Raw genomic sequence first — 19,924 nt, forward strand, 5'->3', positions numbered from 1 at the left:
GGCACATCAGGATTGGGCCTGGGCCGTGGGCCTCTTACCATTGGGGGGGGGTCCCTACCCCTCTCAGTGGCCTTTGGCTCCTGCAGGCCAGATGTGCCTCCGAGGAGCCACTACGAAGCACCAGAGGAGGATAAAACAGGTGGCAAATTGTTGCAGTGTTTTCCAAGCAGACAGTGAGAAATCAAGCTTCCTTTCCAAGCAGCTGCTTCCAGATTCTCCACCTCATGACACCTCACAGACTCGGGTTGCCACAGTGTCCCCTTCTCCCTGAACCCTCTCCTGGCTAATGGAAAGCTAGGGGTAGTGTTCTGAGGTGAAAGCCCTCTGATGTGTTATAAATATTTATCTCTGGAAAGCTCTGAAGCTTTTTCAAGACAGAAGGAGAAAGGAGGCACTTGCACAGTCAATCTGCCCCCTCGGAGAAGGCCCGTTCGTTGTGCAGGATGGTAGGCCCAGTGCTTACCCAAGCGTGTCTGTCTTTTCATAATTCCCTGATCTATTTTGTCGTGTGGTGTTCTGTGTGTGTTAGGATGCATCTACCAGGAATTACTTCTGGGGCTCGGAGAAGGGAGGGGAGTGGAAAAGAGGCTTCTTTTCCCCTTTTGTTTGTTTTTGGGTATCATTAATTACTCACTCTGGGTTGTAATTCCATCCATGGTCAGATGACATGCCTTGTGACTGGTTTAATTGAAGGCTGATGATGAGCTGTCTCAAGCCTTTCCACGGGGGAATGTTGACTTGGGAAGCGCCCAGCTGGTTCTAAGGCCGCGCATGTTGTCTTCTGCCGTGCACTGGAGCAGAGGAATGGACCCTCTGGCTCAGCCAGGCTGTGCTCGGGGCCTCAGGCGCCAGCAGCCGGGTTGGGCCTCCTGAACCCTGAGTACAGTCACCTGGGCAGTCAATTACTTCCTCCGTGCTCTCCAGGGCCAGGGTGGTCATGATGGTAATGGTCTAGGTCTTGAAAGCTGCATTTGTAGCCAGCACTTCTAGTCCCGTCTTTCCTTTTCTAACCTGTTAGAAACGAGTGGCACCATTTTGTTAGCCTCCAATGGGAGCATGAGAGAGTGAGGTGAGTGGATGTGGCCCCTGTGAAGATGATACCACTACTTTACCCCCTTGAAGTTCAAGTGGAAAAAGGTCTCAGACCAAAAATCCCACCTAGATCCTTAGCATCCTTTCCCACTTTGAGTTGACACATACTAGTGGCTCCTGTCTTATTGTCAGATGTTTATCAGTCCTGTGGTTGGGGGTTTCAGCCAGGACCCCTGAACCGCCTTCTATACCCAGGATGCAGCAATTCTTCCGTTTCCTGAAATGGCCCGGGGTCAGCCTGTCTGATCTCTTGCCAACTACCGTCTCCCGTGGAAACCAGTGTTCAAAGTCCTGAATGCTGATCCATGAAGGGACACTGCTGGGAGTTCCTCTGCATTCTGTCATCTACTGAGGGGTCTGGCCAGCCTGCCTCAGCCCTGGTGCTCATCTGAGGATCATGTTCCTCAAATCCCTCATGCCACACAGGACTTTTCCTAACACATGGGCAAGCTTCCTTCTATCTGAGAAAATGACACACTTCAGTTCTCGGTTTTGTGATTAAACACATACATGACAAGATTGGTAAGTTTGAGGGGCTGGTTGGATGGCCCATCTTCCGACTAACTGGATGTCGCAGCAAACATGTTTCCAGGAGTGAACAGGTCCAGCTAGAACAGAAGATGACTGGGTGGTGGACCAGCGGAAGTGGGGGGACAGTGTTTTTTTACTGGCTGTTGCAGTTCTCACACCAGGCACTGAGCTTGTGTCTCCATGGGTGACTCCTGGTTGTTAAGTCAGGCTTCTGCCTCCCTTTGAATGTGCGACTCAAGGTGTGTTCCTAGAGAAATTTAAAGATTTGTTGGCTTTGGTTGTTTTCTGACATCCCTGCCTGATGTTAATGTGAGAATATGGAGAGCAGTTTTCCAAAAGCTGGCTATAAAGTATGTGGATCATGGAGGTCTCTTCTTTCTTTAGCTGCGACTATTTATCTTCAGGTTTACGTTTTCATGGTATGATATGCACATCCTCCATGAGCTGCTTGTATTGGGTGCCTGGCAAGTCTTGCGCACAGCCCTTTGGGCCATATTATTTTGGCCACAGTGTTTTCTGCTCTTGAGTTTATGGCCCAAATTGGGAGTGGGTAGAGGGTGGGGGGCACTAATTGACATGAGAGCATTAGCTAGGCAATCAGAAGACCTGAGTTCTGGGACCAGCTTTGCCACTTAGCTCAACTGTGTGACCCCTGACAAGTCCCGTGTCATCCTTGGTCCTCAGTTTCTCCATCTGTATAATGGGTAGATTTGCTCTTCTTTCAGATCTGTTATCCTAGATTATTCTGCCTTTTTTTTTTTTTTTTTTTCTTTTTTCTCTCGGGATTCTGACATGGCAGACATTCACCCAGCCTGGACGCTGGCCATTGTTTTGAGTTTTGTAGATGTCTAGTCCCTTTTCTGAGATGTTTTTTCCCATGCTTTATAGATTTCATCTCCTTTTTGTTTTGGAGTCAGTTATCTCACCCATTTGTTACTTAAATCTCAGTGGTCATAACTGCTGTCATTACAGCCGTCCTCCAGCCAGCATTCCCTCTGGGCCGTCACCATTGCTGCCACTGCCATGTATCCATCTTATTTCATCCTTAGAAGAGCCTTTCAACATTATAGATACCACCTCCCCTGCCCCAGCCATGCAGTTCCCACAGAGAGAGGACTACACCAAGGACCAGAGGCCAGAGGAGCAGGGCCCTTTAAGAGAATCTCACCCCAGTCCATTCCAGCCTTCCTAGTAAGCATCTTCCTCTTTCCAGCAGTGACATTTGCAACTTGGCATCTTATTTCAAAATCACATAAAAGAATAACCATCTGGATAGATGCCCGCATGACATTGCAGGTTGCTCTGAGGGCTGTCGGCTCTCAGAACAGAAGGGAGTGTCCTCCTGCCTCAGCCCAAAGAGTAGTAACTGGGTCAGTCCTTTCACATCAGTGTGAAGAAGTCCGTTCGTGCACACCTGCTGCCTCTTCCCTTCCTAACCAGTTAACTTATTTGGTGAAGTCCCTCTTGGAAGAAGTATTAGCAACTTATAGTAAAATAAGGTACCTTACAAGTGAGGAGTTATAAAACCATAAAAATATCTCAAATTCCTGTGTCTCAGGGCCACACGTGGCGTTTTCCAGCTTTACTCCCAGCCAGTCCCTAAAGGGCAGGGAAAGTGCTTAGATTTATCGATGGGCTTCTTAAGACAAGGCCAGGGCTCTGCCAAAATGAAGGAGCTGGGTCTCTTCAGGAGACATCTGATGCCCCTGAACTCCGCTCTCCCAGCACATTCTCACCTTCAAGGAACACTCACTCTGGCAAAGATGGGGAGGCAGGTACCCAGGTGGCAGTGCCCATGACTTTGACCGGGGCCTGTCCAAGCAGGGGAGGGAAGGAGGCATTCGGGCTGCACTTCGCAGAATAGGTTGGATTTAGATGGTCTTGAAAGACCAAGGGGTACACATAGCACGTGATAGACTCTCAAGGAAGACCAGCTGACTGAATGGCCTCTCCACCACTGGGAGTTCCTTTAATTATAGCGGAACTATTTGCATGTAGAGGACTTCCCTTACGTTCTACATTTGGCCAGCTTGTTGCTCCGCTTTTTGTCTGTCAAGGTCTTTGGCTCTTTGCTGTGCCCCTCTATGGTGGCAGGGGGTGCCAGATCTGCCTCCCTGGAGCTTCTCTCTGATCGGAGGGGAATCAGGGTCAACTGGAAAGAGCGTGCTGGGCTTTCATGTGAAGCTGACCAAAGGTCAGACCCCAGCTCCAACACTCGTTTATTGTGGGACCTTGGGCTGTTGTTTTTAACTTTCCTAAGGCTGTTTCTTCATCTGAACATAGGAATAACTCAACACGTTGGGTGGTTATGAGAAGTAAGCTAAGTGCCTGTGCATTATCGGGTACTTAAAAACCACTCACAGAAAGGGTGGGTGCTTCCATGTGACTGTCACTGGTGTCATTGGAGGTACACCCTGGAGCCATGAGGATGACGTTTCCCCTTCTTGCATAGCCCTGTCAGTACCACACAGAAGTTCCACCATACATCCTTGAGGCCTCCCCATCTTTCGGCCAAACGCCCTTGTTCCCTTCCACCACCTTCCTCGGCAGAACCTGTCGTGATGTGGTTTCTCTCCTCAGGATGATGGTGCCCTCCTGTCCCTGTCTCATTAAGTGCTTTGCTCTACTGTGTGTAAGAATCACCTGAGACCCTGGATGTAGGAGCTTGGGGCACAGGAAGTAGAAAGGAAGGGAGGGAGGGAGGGAGGAAGAAAAGTGGCTGGAGAGGGTGTGTGTGCACCCCCTCACCATGACTTCTTGATGGCTACGATTCTCATTCCTAGATGTTCTCTCCTGGGACACAGTGTCCTTCCCTAAGGTCCCCATCACGTACTGTGTCTTTGTTCCCCAGGGCCACCTCTGAAAGCAACGGGTGCCCTGAGGCTCTGCCCCGTGGTCTGTCTCTCTTCTCCACTCCTAGTTTAAGGCAGCTTTCTGGGAGACAGCGATGTCAACACAAGGGCCTCCCGACCGCAGGCCCCGAGTCGTCACCTTTCCTGGTTTCTCTGTTGTTGTTGTTATTGCTGTCTTTAGTGCAGGAGGGAGAGCAGCAGTTTTACTCATTGGCGTGTGGGGATGGGCAGTGTGAAGCCAGGCAGGCAGCGGTGTTCCATGGCTGGGCGAGCTCATTTTCCTGCATCCCCTTCCCACAGGACCAGAGAGGCGTGGCTTTGGTGCCCCCTTACTTTCCTCCGGCCTGGGCAGCTGGGGTCTCACCTAGTGTAACTTATTTTTTTCAGAATGCTCACGTCAAATGTCAACTGATGTGTTGTTTGTTTTGTTTTGTCTTTTTTTTTTTTTCCTGTGCCACAAAGGAAAAGAGAACAAGAACAAATGAATCAGTTTTTCTGGAATCATAAGCTGTGATTTCTTCATAAACTAATTTCGAGAATGGCTATTGAATTCCACAAACATTCCTGAGTGTTTACTGACCACCAAGGCCTGCCCTATGAAGGGGTGGAGGCTGAGATGCCAAAGATAGGGTCCCTGTCTTCAGAGGGCTTCCTCGGGAAGCCTGTGCTCAGACAGCCGTCATGTCCTGGGGGGAGCCTCATGTTCCGGATGGGTGTTAGTGTGCCTCAGCTGCCCAGGCATGCGCATAGTTCACAGCCCAGCCCAAGTCTCCCTCCTCCATGAAGTCTCCCTTGACTGCGTCAGGCAGCAGTGAGTTCCCTACTCTCCAGACCCTGGATTCCTGCAGTCCTCTGCAGCCTGAATACAAGATGTTTCCCATCTGTCCTCTCCTCTTCCCAGCACCACAGCCTCCCGAGGCCCGTTGTATCACCCCCACATTAACAAATGAGACAGCTAGGATTTAAACAAGTTATTTTCCCAGGGTCACAGAGTTAATCAGCAGCAAAGCTGGAACTTGCACTTCGTGTCCGATTCCCACCTCAGGCCTCCTCCTCAGTGCAGAGCACTTTCTCTCCTCCATCATCTGACCCTGAGCGCCCCCTCTCTGGAGCCCCTGCAGCCCCTCCCATTTCATGTCCGCACTGGTTCCTCCCCTCTTGGTTTCAGTCACCTGCTATCACTCCTGGGGTGGGGGGCAGAGGCCCCATCAGCTAGGTCCAGTCCCCTGCTGGCACAGGCGCTGAGTCAGGCTTGGTAGGGGAAGGAGGAGAGAACTTAGCCAGTGCCTCCCTCCTCCCCGCTCACCCTGAGTCATCTGGAGGCAACAGAAACAAACAGAGCTTATGTGCCAGGTAATTGTGAGACTCAGTTTGTCTAATTATAGTTCATTTTGTCTTTCAGCCAGTGGAATAAAAACAGTATCTGAAGTCTTTCAGCTGTTCCCCTTTGGGTCAGCATCCCAGCCTGACACACTACGTTTGCAGAACGTGCTAATAAGGGCGGGTTTTCAGCTCTCTCTCCTGTGGGTCGTTTACCAGCTGTGCCCCAAAGAGAAACACCTGTATGCTCAGCACTAGATCCTTTTGAGAATGAAGTGGTGTGCTGTTGACAATGACACCAGGACAGTGGGCCTGAAGTAGGGCACATGGTCACCGAGTTATAAACAAAATGCCTGCCTGCGATTGGAAGGAAAGGTGGAGTGGTTGTTTACGAAGGCTTCTCATGCGGAGTGGGTTGCTGGTGGATGAAGCGCGTCTGTTTCCAGCCATAATTTTGCATCATTCAGTGACTGTAAGAATGATCCACTACCTGTTTCTGCAATTTCCACTCATTTTCTGTCAGTGGCTGAGCCTCCCAGGATGTGTGTCTGTGTCTTATTGTTTTCTTTTTCTTTCCTCCAGAGATCCTGCGGATAATTCAGCTGGACCTAGACCTGAAGTACAAGACCAACATCCGGGAATTGTTTGAGGAGTTTGACAATTTCCTGCCAGGCGCCGTCATTGGCATAGCAAGAGAGATGCAGCCAGTATACAGGTATGTGGCAGCTGTAGGGGACGTGGCCTCCAGGACCCTCTCCACCCCTTGTCCCCTTCCCCTCTCCTGCTACCTACTTCAGACTGGGATTTATCGGTAGACTGTCTTTCTACACTTAATCTCTTAGAGACACATTTGTACTTACTGCCTGTCGTCAACAGTACGGGCAGGTGGGTCTGCTCCAAAGCCGTAGATGCTGCCTCGTTCTTATTGGGGAGCGTGTGACATTTTTCTTGTAGAAAGGGGAGCTGTTTTGGTTGTTGGTTGTGGTTAAGCTCAGAATTTTAAAATCTTGGGCTTTGCCTTACAGAGGGAGGTATCAGGATATGGCTTTAACTTGCCGGTCTGATGATGAACTAGGTTTTCTTGGCCTCTCGGTCACCAGTGACCGCTCCTCTGTTGAAGCAGAGTGGGTTTCTCAGTGTCTTGTAAGGAGGCAGAGGCAGCACAGCTCTGGAACACAGGTTGGCGTTCCCCACTCACGGTGAAGAACGCATTCTGCGTCGTGCACGGCTTCATTGTCAAGCACGCGTCGTAGAGAAACCCCAGCGTCTGCGAACCGGGAGACATGTTCAAGAATATCCATTGCAGCATTGTGTGTGGTAGCCAAAAACTGAGAATGACTTAAATGCCGTAGATAGCAGAATGGATAAATAAAATACCTTCATCCGAGTGAGTTCTACACAAAACCAAAAATGAGCACGTGGTACCTATGCACACTACTAGGCAAAACTAAACTGTAATCTTCAGGGATGCGTACCATGTGGCCAAAATTATAAGGAAAACCAAGGAAATGCTGATCCCCAAAGCCAGCATGGCGTTCCCTCTGGAGAGGGTGGGGTGGGGGTGGGGAGGGGAGCAGGACGTAGGTGGAGGTTGCCTCTGGAGTGCCTCAGTGTGGTGTCAGTCCTCTGCCACGGGGGCCATGCACGGGGTTGCGCGTCGTCCTGTGTGTGTACTATACATCTTACAGTTGAAACAAAGGAGAGTAGAGGCAAAAGCACGTACAAGTTTTCGTTAAAAACTAGACCCATGGTTCTGGATCCAGAGAGTTGCAGGTCACTGACTGATCCTCCTCTGGGCAGAGCCAGAGCACCCCCAGAACCGAGCTGCCTGAAGCTGGGATTTCACCGTCCCCTGGGCTGGCCCGCTCTTTGTTCTCTGCGCATCCCCTCCCGCTGGCTCCCTGTGGACATTCTTGGAGCCATGCCGCCTTTGGAGAGCTGCAGAGCACAGGCGACTGGTGACCCAAGAGCCCGTGCTTCCCCTAAAAGAGAGGGGAAGAGTGACAGCCTGCTTGCTTGTGGTTATTTGCAACACGCAGATCACATAACAGGAAATTCCTGCGAGGCCTCTGAGAGGGCTGATAACCCCTGGGCCTTGTGGGCTGTTCGCCCTGACGTCATCCTCTCCCACGGTGCCCCCCGCCCCCCTGCCCCATCACAAAGCAGGGCCTAGTACTCCGGGAGGCTTTGGGCAAACACTTGCCACTTCCAGCTCCTAGCAGCCTCCGGGCCTCATTCCCTCACCTTCGCGCAAGGTGTATCTTATGTCAGTGGTTCTCAATTTCACAACTGGAGGCGCTGGAAAGGAGCACTGAACTGAGAGTCCAAAGTCCTGTGTGCTCATCCCTGTGCACAGGGCCTGGGTTCCCCCATGTGAGAACAGGAGCAGTTGTGCTCCTAGACTTCCCTTCCCTGGCTCTGGCATTGTGATCCCTCTCTCCTGCCACTCACCATTTCCTCAGTGTCTTTCCTCAGTCCTGAGGCTGCCTGTCTGTTGCGGGGGTGGGGGGGCTCCTCACTGCTCAGTAGGGGCCAGGGTCTCCTGGATACTTGTACCAGGCTCATTTTTAAATGCAGTCAGAGCAGTGATACCTTCAAGGCCTGATCTGGAATCTTCTCATGTAATATACATGGAAACGTGATCACATTTATATCGTTTTGGCCAGAATTTATGTTTTTTGTAGATCTAGGATTTTATTAACCGTGAAACTTAAATCAATTTAATTGTCTGGACTTCTCAAAAGAAATCTCGGAGAGATTTTAGATCCAAAACGAAATTGAATTTTTCTCACCTTCGGAGTCTTTAATTATCTGAGGAAAATCAGACCTCTGTGGCTGGGCTGCTGAAAGAGGCCCAAACTGCCCTGTCCTTAGGGCTCGTGCACTCAAATCAGCAGAAATGAAAACTCCTTTTGGTGCTCCCACCTTCCCCTTCCATTCCTCCCCAGCTGAAATGTTTATAAAGCCTCTAATAATTAAGTCTGCAAACGGCTGTCCTGCACGAATGTGCGCCCTACTGGCTCTGGGTAATTGCCTCTGAATATTTGCAGTCTCGTGCTGGGCCTGGGAATGGCTTGGTGCTGGCTGGGTGTGAGGGGTGGGGGGTGGAGTATGGATTTTTTTTTTTTTTTTCTGTCTTCCACAAGAAAACTGGAGACTCCACTGCCCCCAAAGAGCAAGTGTTAGTTGTTTGCACCTTTGGAGCCTGTGCTTGTGGGGAGGGAGTGGGAGAAGAAAGGGGGGAATGGAAGGGCGGCAAGTAAACCACGTCCACACAAGGACGGATGGAACTGGGCCCTTCCCCTGGGCAGGCAGCCTCAGCCCCACTTGTCTGGACTTGGCCGTCACCCACCCCTGTGGGCACTTGCCACTTCCCTAGCCCTCCTCCAGGAACGAGGAGGTGGTGGGAGTTCCTATAACCGCGTGGCCTCCCCAAGTGGCGGAGTGTGAGGTGGGCAAGGTTTTTGCCATAAGCAAAATCAGCTAGCATCTATGAAAAGAAAGGAAAATTTAGAAACGAAACAGCACAAAAGCAAAGCAAAACTGGACTGATTAACCAAGTATGTTTTTGATCTGGAAATTCACTAAGCAGAAATAAATTTGGATCTCCTCAACTGTGTTATTTTTATAGTCGCTTGTCTGACAGTTACTGTACTTCAAAAGGGCACATCTTAAGTCATTTTTATGGTTGTTTCCCCTCTATTGTGTGCCATGAACGTTAGAAGCTTGGAGGAGAGGGGAGGGAAATGTATTTCTCACTATTCATTTGACAAATAGCTGTTTTGTTTTGTTTTGTTTTGTTTTGTTTTGTTTTGTTTTGTTTTTCAGTTCTCCCGCTGCCCCAAATATACATTAACCCCACCATGTGTTCTGGAAAATGATGGATTGTGGGATGCTAGGATGGCGATAGAGGAACCTTTTCCTCTAGGGTCCCTGTCAGGATTCTGTTGAGTCATGATGAGTCATGAGTCATGATGTTCCATGACCCTTCTCACCTGAAAGTTGGGGAGTCGTGGCCATTTTGGGTGGAACAGTCCTGCCCTGACCCTTTCTCTGCCTCTTTGTCAAGAGAACTAGACTGCCGGACAGGTCCTCATGGGTGATGTGTTTAGTTGGGATACATGGCCAAAAGGAGGGAAGAGGCTTTTGCTTTCTCTGTCAACAGAATGGTCTCTGTAAATAGACAACTGTATTTTGCAAATATGTGTTAGTCCAGGATGCCATTTTGAATTTGCTTCCTGATGAATGTATTCGAAGAGTAAAGAAAACCGTTGGACGCTCTTTATGTACAGCCCATAAAAATTACAAGTGTGTATCAGCAGGCAGAGCCGCTTGACGTGGAAGAAAAAGCATTCGGGTTATACTCAGAAGCTCTGGGGGCGCCTGGGTGGCTCAGTTGGTTAAGCGTCCGACTTCGGCTCAGGTCACGATCTCGCGGTCCGTGAGTTTGAGCCCCGCGTCAGGCTCTGGGCTGATGGCTCAGAGCCTGGAGCCTGCTTCCGATTCTGTGTCTCCCTCTCTCTCTGCCCCTCCCCCGTTCGTGCTCTGTCTCTCTCTGTCCCAAAAATAAAATAAAACGTTAAAAAAAAAAATTAAAAAAAAAAAAAAAAAGAAGCTCTGGATTATAGTCCCTGCTTTTCATGAATTACCCATGTGATGCTTTGCAAGCTACTGGATGCTCTGACCCTCTGTTTTGTTTTCAATCTGTAAGTAGGGATCCAGAATTACCCAAAACTCAAATGGAACAACATGCATGAAAGTTTCTGGAGTGAGAGAGGCCCTCAGTTAAGGGCACTTGCTCACTCTCCTCCCTCAGTCCTCACCACGCCTTTGTGTGTTTTCTTTTCAAGGCGATTTCTTCTACGGGATACCCTTGCTCTACCCCACCCCTACCATGCAGGGATACTAGTTAAAACACACGACACTCACTTAAGTTGCATTTCAGATAAACAAATAATTGTCTTGTGTACGTATGCCCCACATATTGCATGGGGACATATGTACACAAAACAACTATTGGTTGTTTATATGAAATTTAAATTAACTGGATGCCCTGTTTTTTGTTTGCTTGCTTGTTTGTTTTGCTAAACCTGGCGGCTCTACCCCTACCCAAGAGTGAGAACCTTCTCTTTTTAGCAGAAGGGGGTGATCTGGCTTTTCTACAAAATCCTCGAGTGAGCAGGAACAAAGTGTTACAGGAGTGGGAGCTTGTGAGGAAAACAGGGTGAGTAAGTGAGGGATGGAAGGAGACAGCTCTCAAAGTCTCCGTGAGGCACCAGGCCTGAGGTCACCACTCCACAGGAGGTAGAGGCCTGCTTGTGATTTGGGCCCTTTGGGGAGGTCACTGGAGCTAGGAGGCCTGGCAGTGGTTCCTGCTGAGCTTGGAATGAGTGTATGAGAGAGAGAGAGACACAGAGAATGTGTGTGAGAGAGAATGTGTGTGTGTGTGTATGTGTGTGTGAGAGAAAGAGACAAATAATATGTGTGTGAGAGAGAGAATGTGTCTGACAGAATGTGTGTGTGAGAGAGAGAGAGAGAGAGAGAGAGACAGAAACAGAATGTGTGTGTGAGAATGTGTACGACAGGGAGAGAGAGAGAGAGAGAGAGAGAGAGAGAGAGAGAGTGTGTGTGTGTGTGTGTGTGTGTGTGTGTGTGTAGCTGGGGTCACAGCCCTTGGTTATGGTCTTTCTGTCTTGGAGCTGGCCACCTGAGGAGCTGATGAATGGGAGCTTTGTTGGTGGGGGCCACTGGCTTCCGGTTCATTCTCTGTTGGCTCCACAGGCCAGCTGTGTGCTTGTTTGAGCCCAAACCCACCATGAGATGGAAGCAGCAGGCTAATCCTGTCAGCTGCTGATAAGGCACCACCAGGCAGGAATTTGCTTTTGTGTTAAGTATTTTAATAGTGTCCACTCTTTCACCTTTTTAGGTCACATGGTTTTAATTGATAGCATCTGTGCCAGCCTCGCCTCCTTCCAGATGCTGGAGTGGAAATGTCCAGTTAATCTGCAGGCTGCCTTATCCCATTCCTAGGACTGGTGAAGGGCTCTCAGGGGAGCTGGGGAGGAAGTGAAGATTTAGCACAGAGGTAGCACAGAGGTAGGAGAGGAGGATGTGGAATGGCCCCACCTGTGCCACTCACAGCTGTGTGACCTTGGGCAAGTCTCTTGGCCTCTCTGAGCTTCAGTTTCTATAGCTGAGAAATGGGGATTGTAGCACTGTATAAATACTACATATGGTGGAGTTGAATGGCAGATTAAATCAGTCAGTATATTTATAGTGCCTGGCATGGAGTAGCACTCCCTAGTGGTCCAGTTCTAGCTTAGCCACTTACTAGTTGTGTGACCCAAAGGAAGTCCCTTAACTTCTGAGCTTCAGTATCCTTATGTGTAAAATTGGAGCAGCTGATAACTTAAGCATAATTAGTGCTAATATTTTGGCTTCTCAGCATCTAAACTCCCTTCCTGTGTTTGAGGAATTCCCTGCCATGTAAGCCATCCCCACCTTTCTGGAAGACAAAGGGGCTGATACTTTATTTCCTGGACTCCTAGCTGGGATGTTGGTAACTGGCTTCCCCTCCTTCCCTGCCTCCCCTGAGGAAATCAGTCCTATGAATTTAGTATCTATGCAGGCACGTCTTTATACTTTTGCCGTATACTCTAAACAATATAGGCTATTTGCAGAACAGAACAGTGTTGCAAGAAGTCAACTAGTCCACAACGAAGGAGGGAAGTTTTAGTATGCCTCTGTGGGAATCCGAGGGCTCAGACGGGGAGGTATGCACACAGAAGATGCAGTTGTGGCTGCAGCGGGGAAGCAGGGCAGGTACCCCAGTCCCTGCTTCCCAGTGTGAGCCTGGTGGCCTCTTTCCCCTGCCCGGGTATTTCAGTGCCCTGCAGAGGGCGAACTGCTGGCCACACCCCCTGTTTCTGAACTCAGCCCATGCCTCTAGCCCTGAGCGCTAACAAGGTTTGTGTTCCCTTTCTTCTTCTGGAGATATTCATCTTGTTTTTTAACCCTACTACGTCTTTTCCCATGCTGCGCTCCTCGAATTAGAAAAAAAATCATTATATAAAAATATTTTCATTAAAAATTCAAGAAGTATGTGAGGATTATTTTTCCAGAAATTTTCTACAAATTTATCAACATGTATGTGTGTGTGTATCCGTGGACTCATACTTTATATATCCTTGTGCATCGTTTTTATTTTTTTGTTCACTTACCAGTATATCTTGGCCATCCTTATACCTAACTCAGTATTCCTATATGAAGCGTTGCTAGTCTCCCAGCATATACGCATATATACTTATATGTGTATGCATATATACATGCGTATGTATATATACATATATACGCATATGTATATATACATATGTGCATATATACGCATCTATACGCATATATACGCATATGTATATAGGTATATATATAGGTATATATGTATATATATGTGTGTGTGTGTGTGTGTGTATGTTTGTGTTTTTGTTTTTTGCTTTTCACTTAGGAAAACTTCCAAAATATACAAAAGTAGACAGAATCATGTAGGATGTTGGGTGCTTCAATGTTACAACATTCAAGGAGCCTCAACAATTATTAGCCCTCAGCCAGTCTTGTTTCATCCCTACTCCCAGCCACCCCTCCACTTCTGCCTTCCTTGCTTTCTCTGTTATTTTGAAACAAATCCCAGACAGCCTACCATTGCATCTGTAAATGTTATTTTTAATCTTTTTTTTTTTTTTTTTTTTTTTAAAGCATCCTATCTGCCATTGCTGGGTCTGGAGCTGAGGAGGGTTGTGTGAACTCATAGTGGCATTTTGTCTTCAGGTTCCTCAGTCTGAAATCAATTTGTATGAGGGAGGGAGATGGACAGACCCGTCTCTCACATCTAGCCACCCAGCGTTTCCCATCTCCCTCCAGATTGTCTTGTGTCAGGATGTTACCGTACTACTTCTGTCTGGAAGGGTTTACGCTGATATAAATAAATCCAGGTCCTCTGTTCAGTAGGCGTCAAGCTCTGCTTTGTAAGAGCGTGCCACCACCACCACCATCATTGCAGGTAGTAGCCTCTCTTCTTCCCTCAGACACCTGAAAATGAATTTCTTGGTTCTTGTTCGTGTGTGTGTGTGTGTGTGTGTGTGTGTGTGTGTGTGTTTTAAGTAACCAAGATTGAACCTGTCAGTTTCTATTACGGTTCAATCTGAGTAACAGAGAAAAAAAGCTGCCACCTTATACAGCAGTGCCTGATAAAGAAGCTGAGTGTTTCTTCACTCCCTGGGAGTCGGCAGGCTGGACTCTTTGGCATAGCCCATGCATGGGATCTGGAGGCTGTGATGGAGGCCCGGAATTCCTAATGAAAGGGGAGGGAGATACCTGCCCCATGCTAGAGATAAAAATACCTACTCTGAGGCGGTTATTTTTTAATCACACCATTGGGAACATGTGTTTTAAAGGGAAAAAGACGCATGCAGAAGCACTGAAGCGGAATTGTGTTTCCTCTGTGACGGCTGTGCCCTGCTGGGTGAGCTGTGAGTGTCCAATGCCCGCTGAAGGCCGTGGGAGACAGGCTGCCAAAGATGTTGTGTTCAGGCTAAGATGACGTCCTGGTTGAACATGGGAGGGGCTTCCCTTCTCTGAAAGCACACCCGCTTTCTCAGGTTTTTTTTTTTTTTTTTTTTTTGCATTACCAGAACTTGTTCCTTTTTGCCACATAAACATCTCATTGAGAGATCCTCATTTGCAATCCAGGCAGCAAAAAAGACTGATCTATAAGCATCTTCTTGGGGGGAAAAAAGCAAAATAGCATAGTTGAATCACAATGGCATATGTAGAAGAGGGACTTTCTGTGACAGGCAGCATGTGGAAAGGACTGACTTAGGCATGACTGGCTGTGTGTGAGGGGAATTACAGTGTGGCTCCATGACCACTTTGGGGACACGTTTCAGTTGCATGCCTGCCTTCCTGCAGGTGACCGAAGTGAAATGGATATTCAGCCCCCATTCCCCTGCCTCCGGTTAGCTGCAGAATTAGCCATTACAGAAATGTCAAGTTTTTACTGGATTTGAGTTTGAAATGAACACCTTACCTCCTGCTCCTGCATTGGGTGATTTCTTTAAATGCGTCATTTACTGTTGACCGTAGAGAGCCCCTATGATCTTCCGTTTAGAAGTAGCAGAATCGACCCTAGTATCAAGGAGCTGCCCGTAGGAACACTTATGATCCAGGGACCCAGCCTTCCTAAGTGTCTCTGTCTTTGAGAATTTTCTATCATTTGTAAAAGAGGAAGCTTTTCAGGAACCAGAATTGCTTTTTGTATAATAATTTGCCTTTTGGTCCTGGCTGCTGTAGATGAGCACTCATTATGAAGCTGCTGGTCCTGACGGACTTTCAGAAATATGAAGTCCTCGAGATGCTCATGGGGCCTCATTACTGTCAGTCAGTGTGGTATAAGGTCCTGGTGCACTTGACTACTTCTCTGGTTCCACTTGATTCCCTGTAAGGAAACACTGCCACCCTTAATAAAATGACACCTAGTATCTGCGCAGCATATAAGCAGGGGAAACCCTTCCCCTGACTCTAGGACCATCTTACCTGGTTTGACCCAAGTATCATGAATTTGGAACCGTAAAGAAGGCAATATAATCCTAGCACTCTGCGTGGCTTGGCGGCGAATGAGATTTTCATGTTCTTCATGTAACTGTAGTTCCTTGGTTTTCAGCTTTCAGGGAGCCTGGGAAATAGTTTCTAAGCAAGGTAAGGACATAAAGATGAATTTTTTTTTTTTTTTAGAAGGAATAGCTAGAGCAGAGGAGAGGCATCTCCATTTTTTCTGCTTGTTCCTTCCTGCCAAAATGTCATCAGGGTTTGAGAAGATGACGGTGTGATCATGGTCATTCAGGCTACCTCTCAACTCACTCGCACCTCACATTCTTTCAGCTGCTGTCAAAGGTTAAAGGCATCCTACAGATGAGCAGGCCATACGCTTTTGTATAAACGGAGTGGAGACAGTCTTGGTCTCTGAGTCCCCAGGAGACAGAAATGGCTTGCCAGAACCTGGGAGGGATTTGTGGGTGAAATGCTGTATCTGGATTGCATGTGACCAGCTGCATATACAGGTGCCCCCCGCCCCATCACCTGCACAGAACAGACCAGAGGAGCCTCAGTCTCCAGTCCACACACCGTATCATATTCAAGACCATATGGAGGTGAAGAGTTTTATAAAAAAGTGTAAAATGAGAAGATATCAGGTAGGCTCTCAAAAGGGGATTATCCAGTGAATGCAGTATATTGTCACAGGCACAAGAAGAGGCCATCTGAAACTCAGGATACAGGCTGTAGCAGTTTAACTTCAGGTAAATGCCTCCAGGAGATAATATAAGTATTTGAAGATTTAAAAACGGATTGTGAAAGAAAAGGAAAGAAAAAGTTCACTGAGGCAAAAACTGACCAAATGCTTCTACAAGTTTGGCCTGGACCTTCCAGAGACTTTGGTTACTGGTCCTTGGATGCTGATGGCGAGTTTTGGGTACTTAAACTTTGTTTTTATCAAGGGTTTTCTCCTATCACTTGAAGTAGTTAATTTTTATTGGTAATTCAAAATTCCATCAGATGTTTTTCTCTCACTAGCCTCAGACTTACCTAATAGTAAAGTGTCAAGGCCAAGCATAATTCTGGTCCAGAAATATAATTTTGGAAGAAAATAAAAAGATCCCCAGACTTAGCATTTATCAGAACTAGCAACCACTTTTAACTTTACTGTGTATTAGAACATCTTTAAACTACTCTCAGTGTCTGAAGATGCTTTTAGGAGATTGAAGGTCTAGACAGGGTGGAAAGGAGGGAGAGAAACCAAAGGGAAGAGGCAAGGAGACAGGAGAGGCCTGGGAGCCATGTGGCTGCCATACATTCACTGCCTCACCTCACCTTCTGTTAGTTCAGTGCTGCCTCGTGAACGAGCCAGGGCAGGGCTGGACCCACGGAGACACCAACCCCCCACCCTTGCTCCCTGCTCAGGCGTGGTAGTAAGGACATTACGAATGACGTGCAGAACGGCCTCTTTGACGGCCCATCTGGAGACCCTTCTCCCTGCTCTGCAAGGCACAAACAGTTGTATTTCTCCTGGATGATTAATGGTGTTTCCTTCTGTACAACGAATTAGATGCCCTTTTCTTCATTTGATTAATAGAAAATTGAGAGCCAAACTTGCGGTATACCTGTGTCAAGCCTGTGGCTCTTTATAGGATGCATTTTGGCATCTTTGCGAGCTAAGAGAAATTCCTTCTGGAAGAAAATTGGGGATGAAATTTAAAGGAAGGAAGAGAAGGAGGGAAGGGAGATGTGTGCAGTCTGAATTAGGCCCTACCACTTAAGATTCCATTTTCTAGATCTGCCTGACTGTGGTAAGTAAAGGTAAACATCATGAGTAGTCGTCCTGGGAGGAAGTACGGGTGGGGTGACCATTTAATTTCACCATCAGGTTATTGTTTAAACGAGAACACTTGGAGTGTAGAAAGGGGATGCTGTTAACAGTCACACTAGGACAAGTGTAAACCAGCAGTGTCCTGGGCCACCCGAGGACATGTCATCACCCTGAGCTGGAGGCGCAGAGCAGGGAAGGGTGGAGGGCAGAGGACTGGCAGGGGCTGGGGCAGGGTAAGGCGGCTCTGAAAGGCTGAGGTCCCTGGGGCCTGAGATACTGCCGGGGTGGGCAGCGTATCTGGGCCTGTCATCTGTTAGAACCAGGAAGGGGGGTGTCGAATCATACTTGGGCTGCCTGGAACCCAAAGCCTCCAGAGCCTGGAGCTTGCTTCAGATTCTGTGTCTCCCTCTCTCTGTCCCTGCCCCTCCCCTGCTCATGCTCTCTCTCTCAAAAATAAATAAACCTTTAAAAAAAGGTTTATTGGGCTGCCATCTGGCCTTCGACTGGACTTTCAAGGTGAAGAGTAAAGCACCCCGTGACTATAAATGCATCTTACCACGCCTGCCCCCTACATCTCCTGGTAGTCCGTGGTAGCCCACGAGCTGTAATTTGGCCCCGCGTCAAATGGGGAGATTAGGCTTTCTCTGCGGGGTGGTGTTAACACCATGTAGAGACTAATTTGCTACTTTTGAGAGCTCACCAGTGGGATTTGGCCATAATTCCATGCAGAAGGAATCAAGGGAAAGAAGTGGAGGTGAGGCCACTGCCTCTCGGAAGTGTAAATGCTTTGTTTTCACCATTGATTTCTGGCTGGTCTCAGAAATTCCCAAGAGCTGCCTTTAGTGGCCATTAACTGCACGTCAGAGCTTGACCAGGGCTGCGCCCCTTCAGCCTGTGACTGGAAAAGGCTGACTCGTGTGCTTTTGTGCACTCCAGAGGGCCTAAAGCCACCTTCGGCAGGGAGGGCTCTCCTCCCCGTGCAAGGGTGTACGCTCCAGAAAATGTTACCTATGCTTACGTCTGGAGCAGAACCTCCAGAAGCTGGCAGGGGGCCTGTCTGGGAGAAATCAGCCTACAGCTGTAGGTGGAGGCAGCCCAGCCCAGCCCAGCCCAGCCCACCTCTGGGAGGGGAATGGAATTGGAAACTCAGACCCCCATTGAGGATTTGCCCCTGTGGCCTGGCCCTGGAATTGGCAAGATGAAGAAGACAGTTAACATGAGCTGGGCCTCAGTTCGGGGTGTTTTGGGGGAGGTGGCCCTTGTCCCCTTACCTTAGCACATCTGAGCTTATCCAAGCTAACTTGGTGACTAACAGCTCCACTCTTAAGAATTCTACAGGCATTTGTTGAGGGCCCTTCTACTCCATGCCAGTCTTGGTTGGTAAGCCATGGGGTCTGCTCTCAAGAGTCTGGAGAGCTGTCCCCACTGCAGCTGAGGGCCGGAGCAACCTATAGAAGCCCCTATAAAATTGTCTGTGACTGCACTTCCTTAACTTAGAGGTACTTCCAGACCTTGCTTCCTTTTCATTGCTCATTCTGACACAGGGGCCCTCCACACTTCTCACCATTTTCTGCCTCTCAGAAGCTCCTCATCTTGTCCTCAGACTGTTCACTTGGCTTTCTGTTTCATTTCATGTTGGACACAGTCTCAGCAATGTGTTCTTTTAAACACACACACACACACACACACACACACACACACACACACCCCTACATACATACATACATAAGTTCTTTTTTTTTTAAAGGTTTATTTATTTTTGAGAGAGAGAGCATGAGCAGGGGAGGGGCAGGGACAGAGAGAGGGAGACACAGAATCTGAAGCAAGCTCCAGGCTCTGAGCTGTCAGCATAGAGCCTGACACAGGGCTAGAACTCATGAACTGCGAGATCAAAGATTGGAACCAAAGTCGGACGCTTAATTGACTGAGCCACCCAGGTGCCCCTCAGCAATGCGTTTTCCACAGTCAAGGCACACCCTACCCTGTCCGCATCCTCAAATTAACTGACAACACTTCACTCTCTCATACTTTTTTGAGCACTTACTCTATGCCAGGCATTGTGCCAGTTCTAAAGACCACCTGCTGCTTAGCGCACCACTCAGGGACCTCTGCAATCTGCCCTCCCTCGGCTCCCACCTTTCACCTTCTCCCACCAGCTCCCCTGTACCTTTTGTTTCAGCTGCACCGAACCCCCAGCTGTCTCCCAGACAGGTGCTCATTCACACATGTGGCCTGGGGGTATGCTGTCCCTTCTGCCTAGGGTGCTCTCCCTCCATCCTGCCCTTCTGTTTGCCCTACTCATCCTTTGAGGCCCAGTGAGAGGCCACCATTTCTAGAAAGCCTCTGAGGGCTTCCTTGTTCCTAGCCATAACCCCTGCTCCTCAGCACTGACTGCCCTGAGATCATTCAATAGGTCGTGACTTAGAGGACAGATGCTTCCTATGTGTGTGTTTCTCCCCAGCAGGGTTCTGCATCCTTTGGGGACAGGGCTTTTGACAATAAAGACAATAAAAGACAATAAAAGACAATAAAACATTGTCTTTTCCATCCCAGCCTCACAAGTGAAGCCTGGAGCCTTGAACTAGAGCCCTTCCTCCAGCCGTCACCAAGCTCTAGTTTTCTAAGAACAGCTTAGGATTTTAAGGCATGGTTATTTTTAAATAATGGCATGAAGGATCAAGAGGAAGTAGGGGGAACTGGCCCGTACCCATAGGGA

General features: G+C 48.4%; 1 protein-coding gene across 1 annotated transcript in view; it reads left to right on the forward strand.

Annotated features, from left to right (window-relative positions):
- The window catches only part of XXYLT1 (xyloside xylosyltransferase 1), a 175,416-nt gene that overhangs the window by 94,373 nt on the left and 61,119 nt on the right, over positions 1-19,924 (forward strand). Inside the window, exon 3 of the mRNA XM_049628376.1 lies at positions 6,378-6,510. Within this exon, the coding sequence (XP_049484333.1) occupies positions 6,378-6,510 (133 nt within the window). The remainder of the gene's footprint in view (positions 1-6,377; positions 6,511-19,924) is intronic.

This window comes from Panthera uncia, chromosome C2 (genome assembly GCF_023721935.1).
Source record: "Panthera uncia isolate 11264 chromosome C2, Puncia_PCG_1.0, whole genome shotgun sequence".
In the NCBI taxonomy this organism is placed as follows: Eukaryota; Metazoa; Chordata; class Mammalia; order Carnivora; family Felidae; genus Panthera; species Panthera uncia.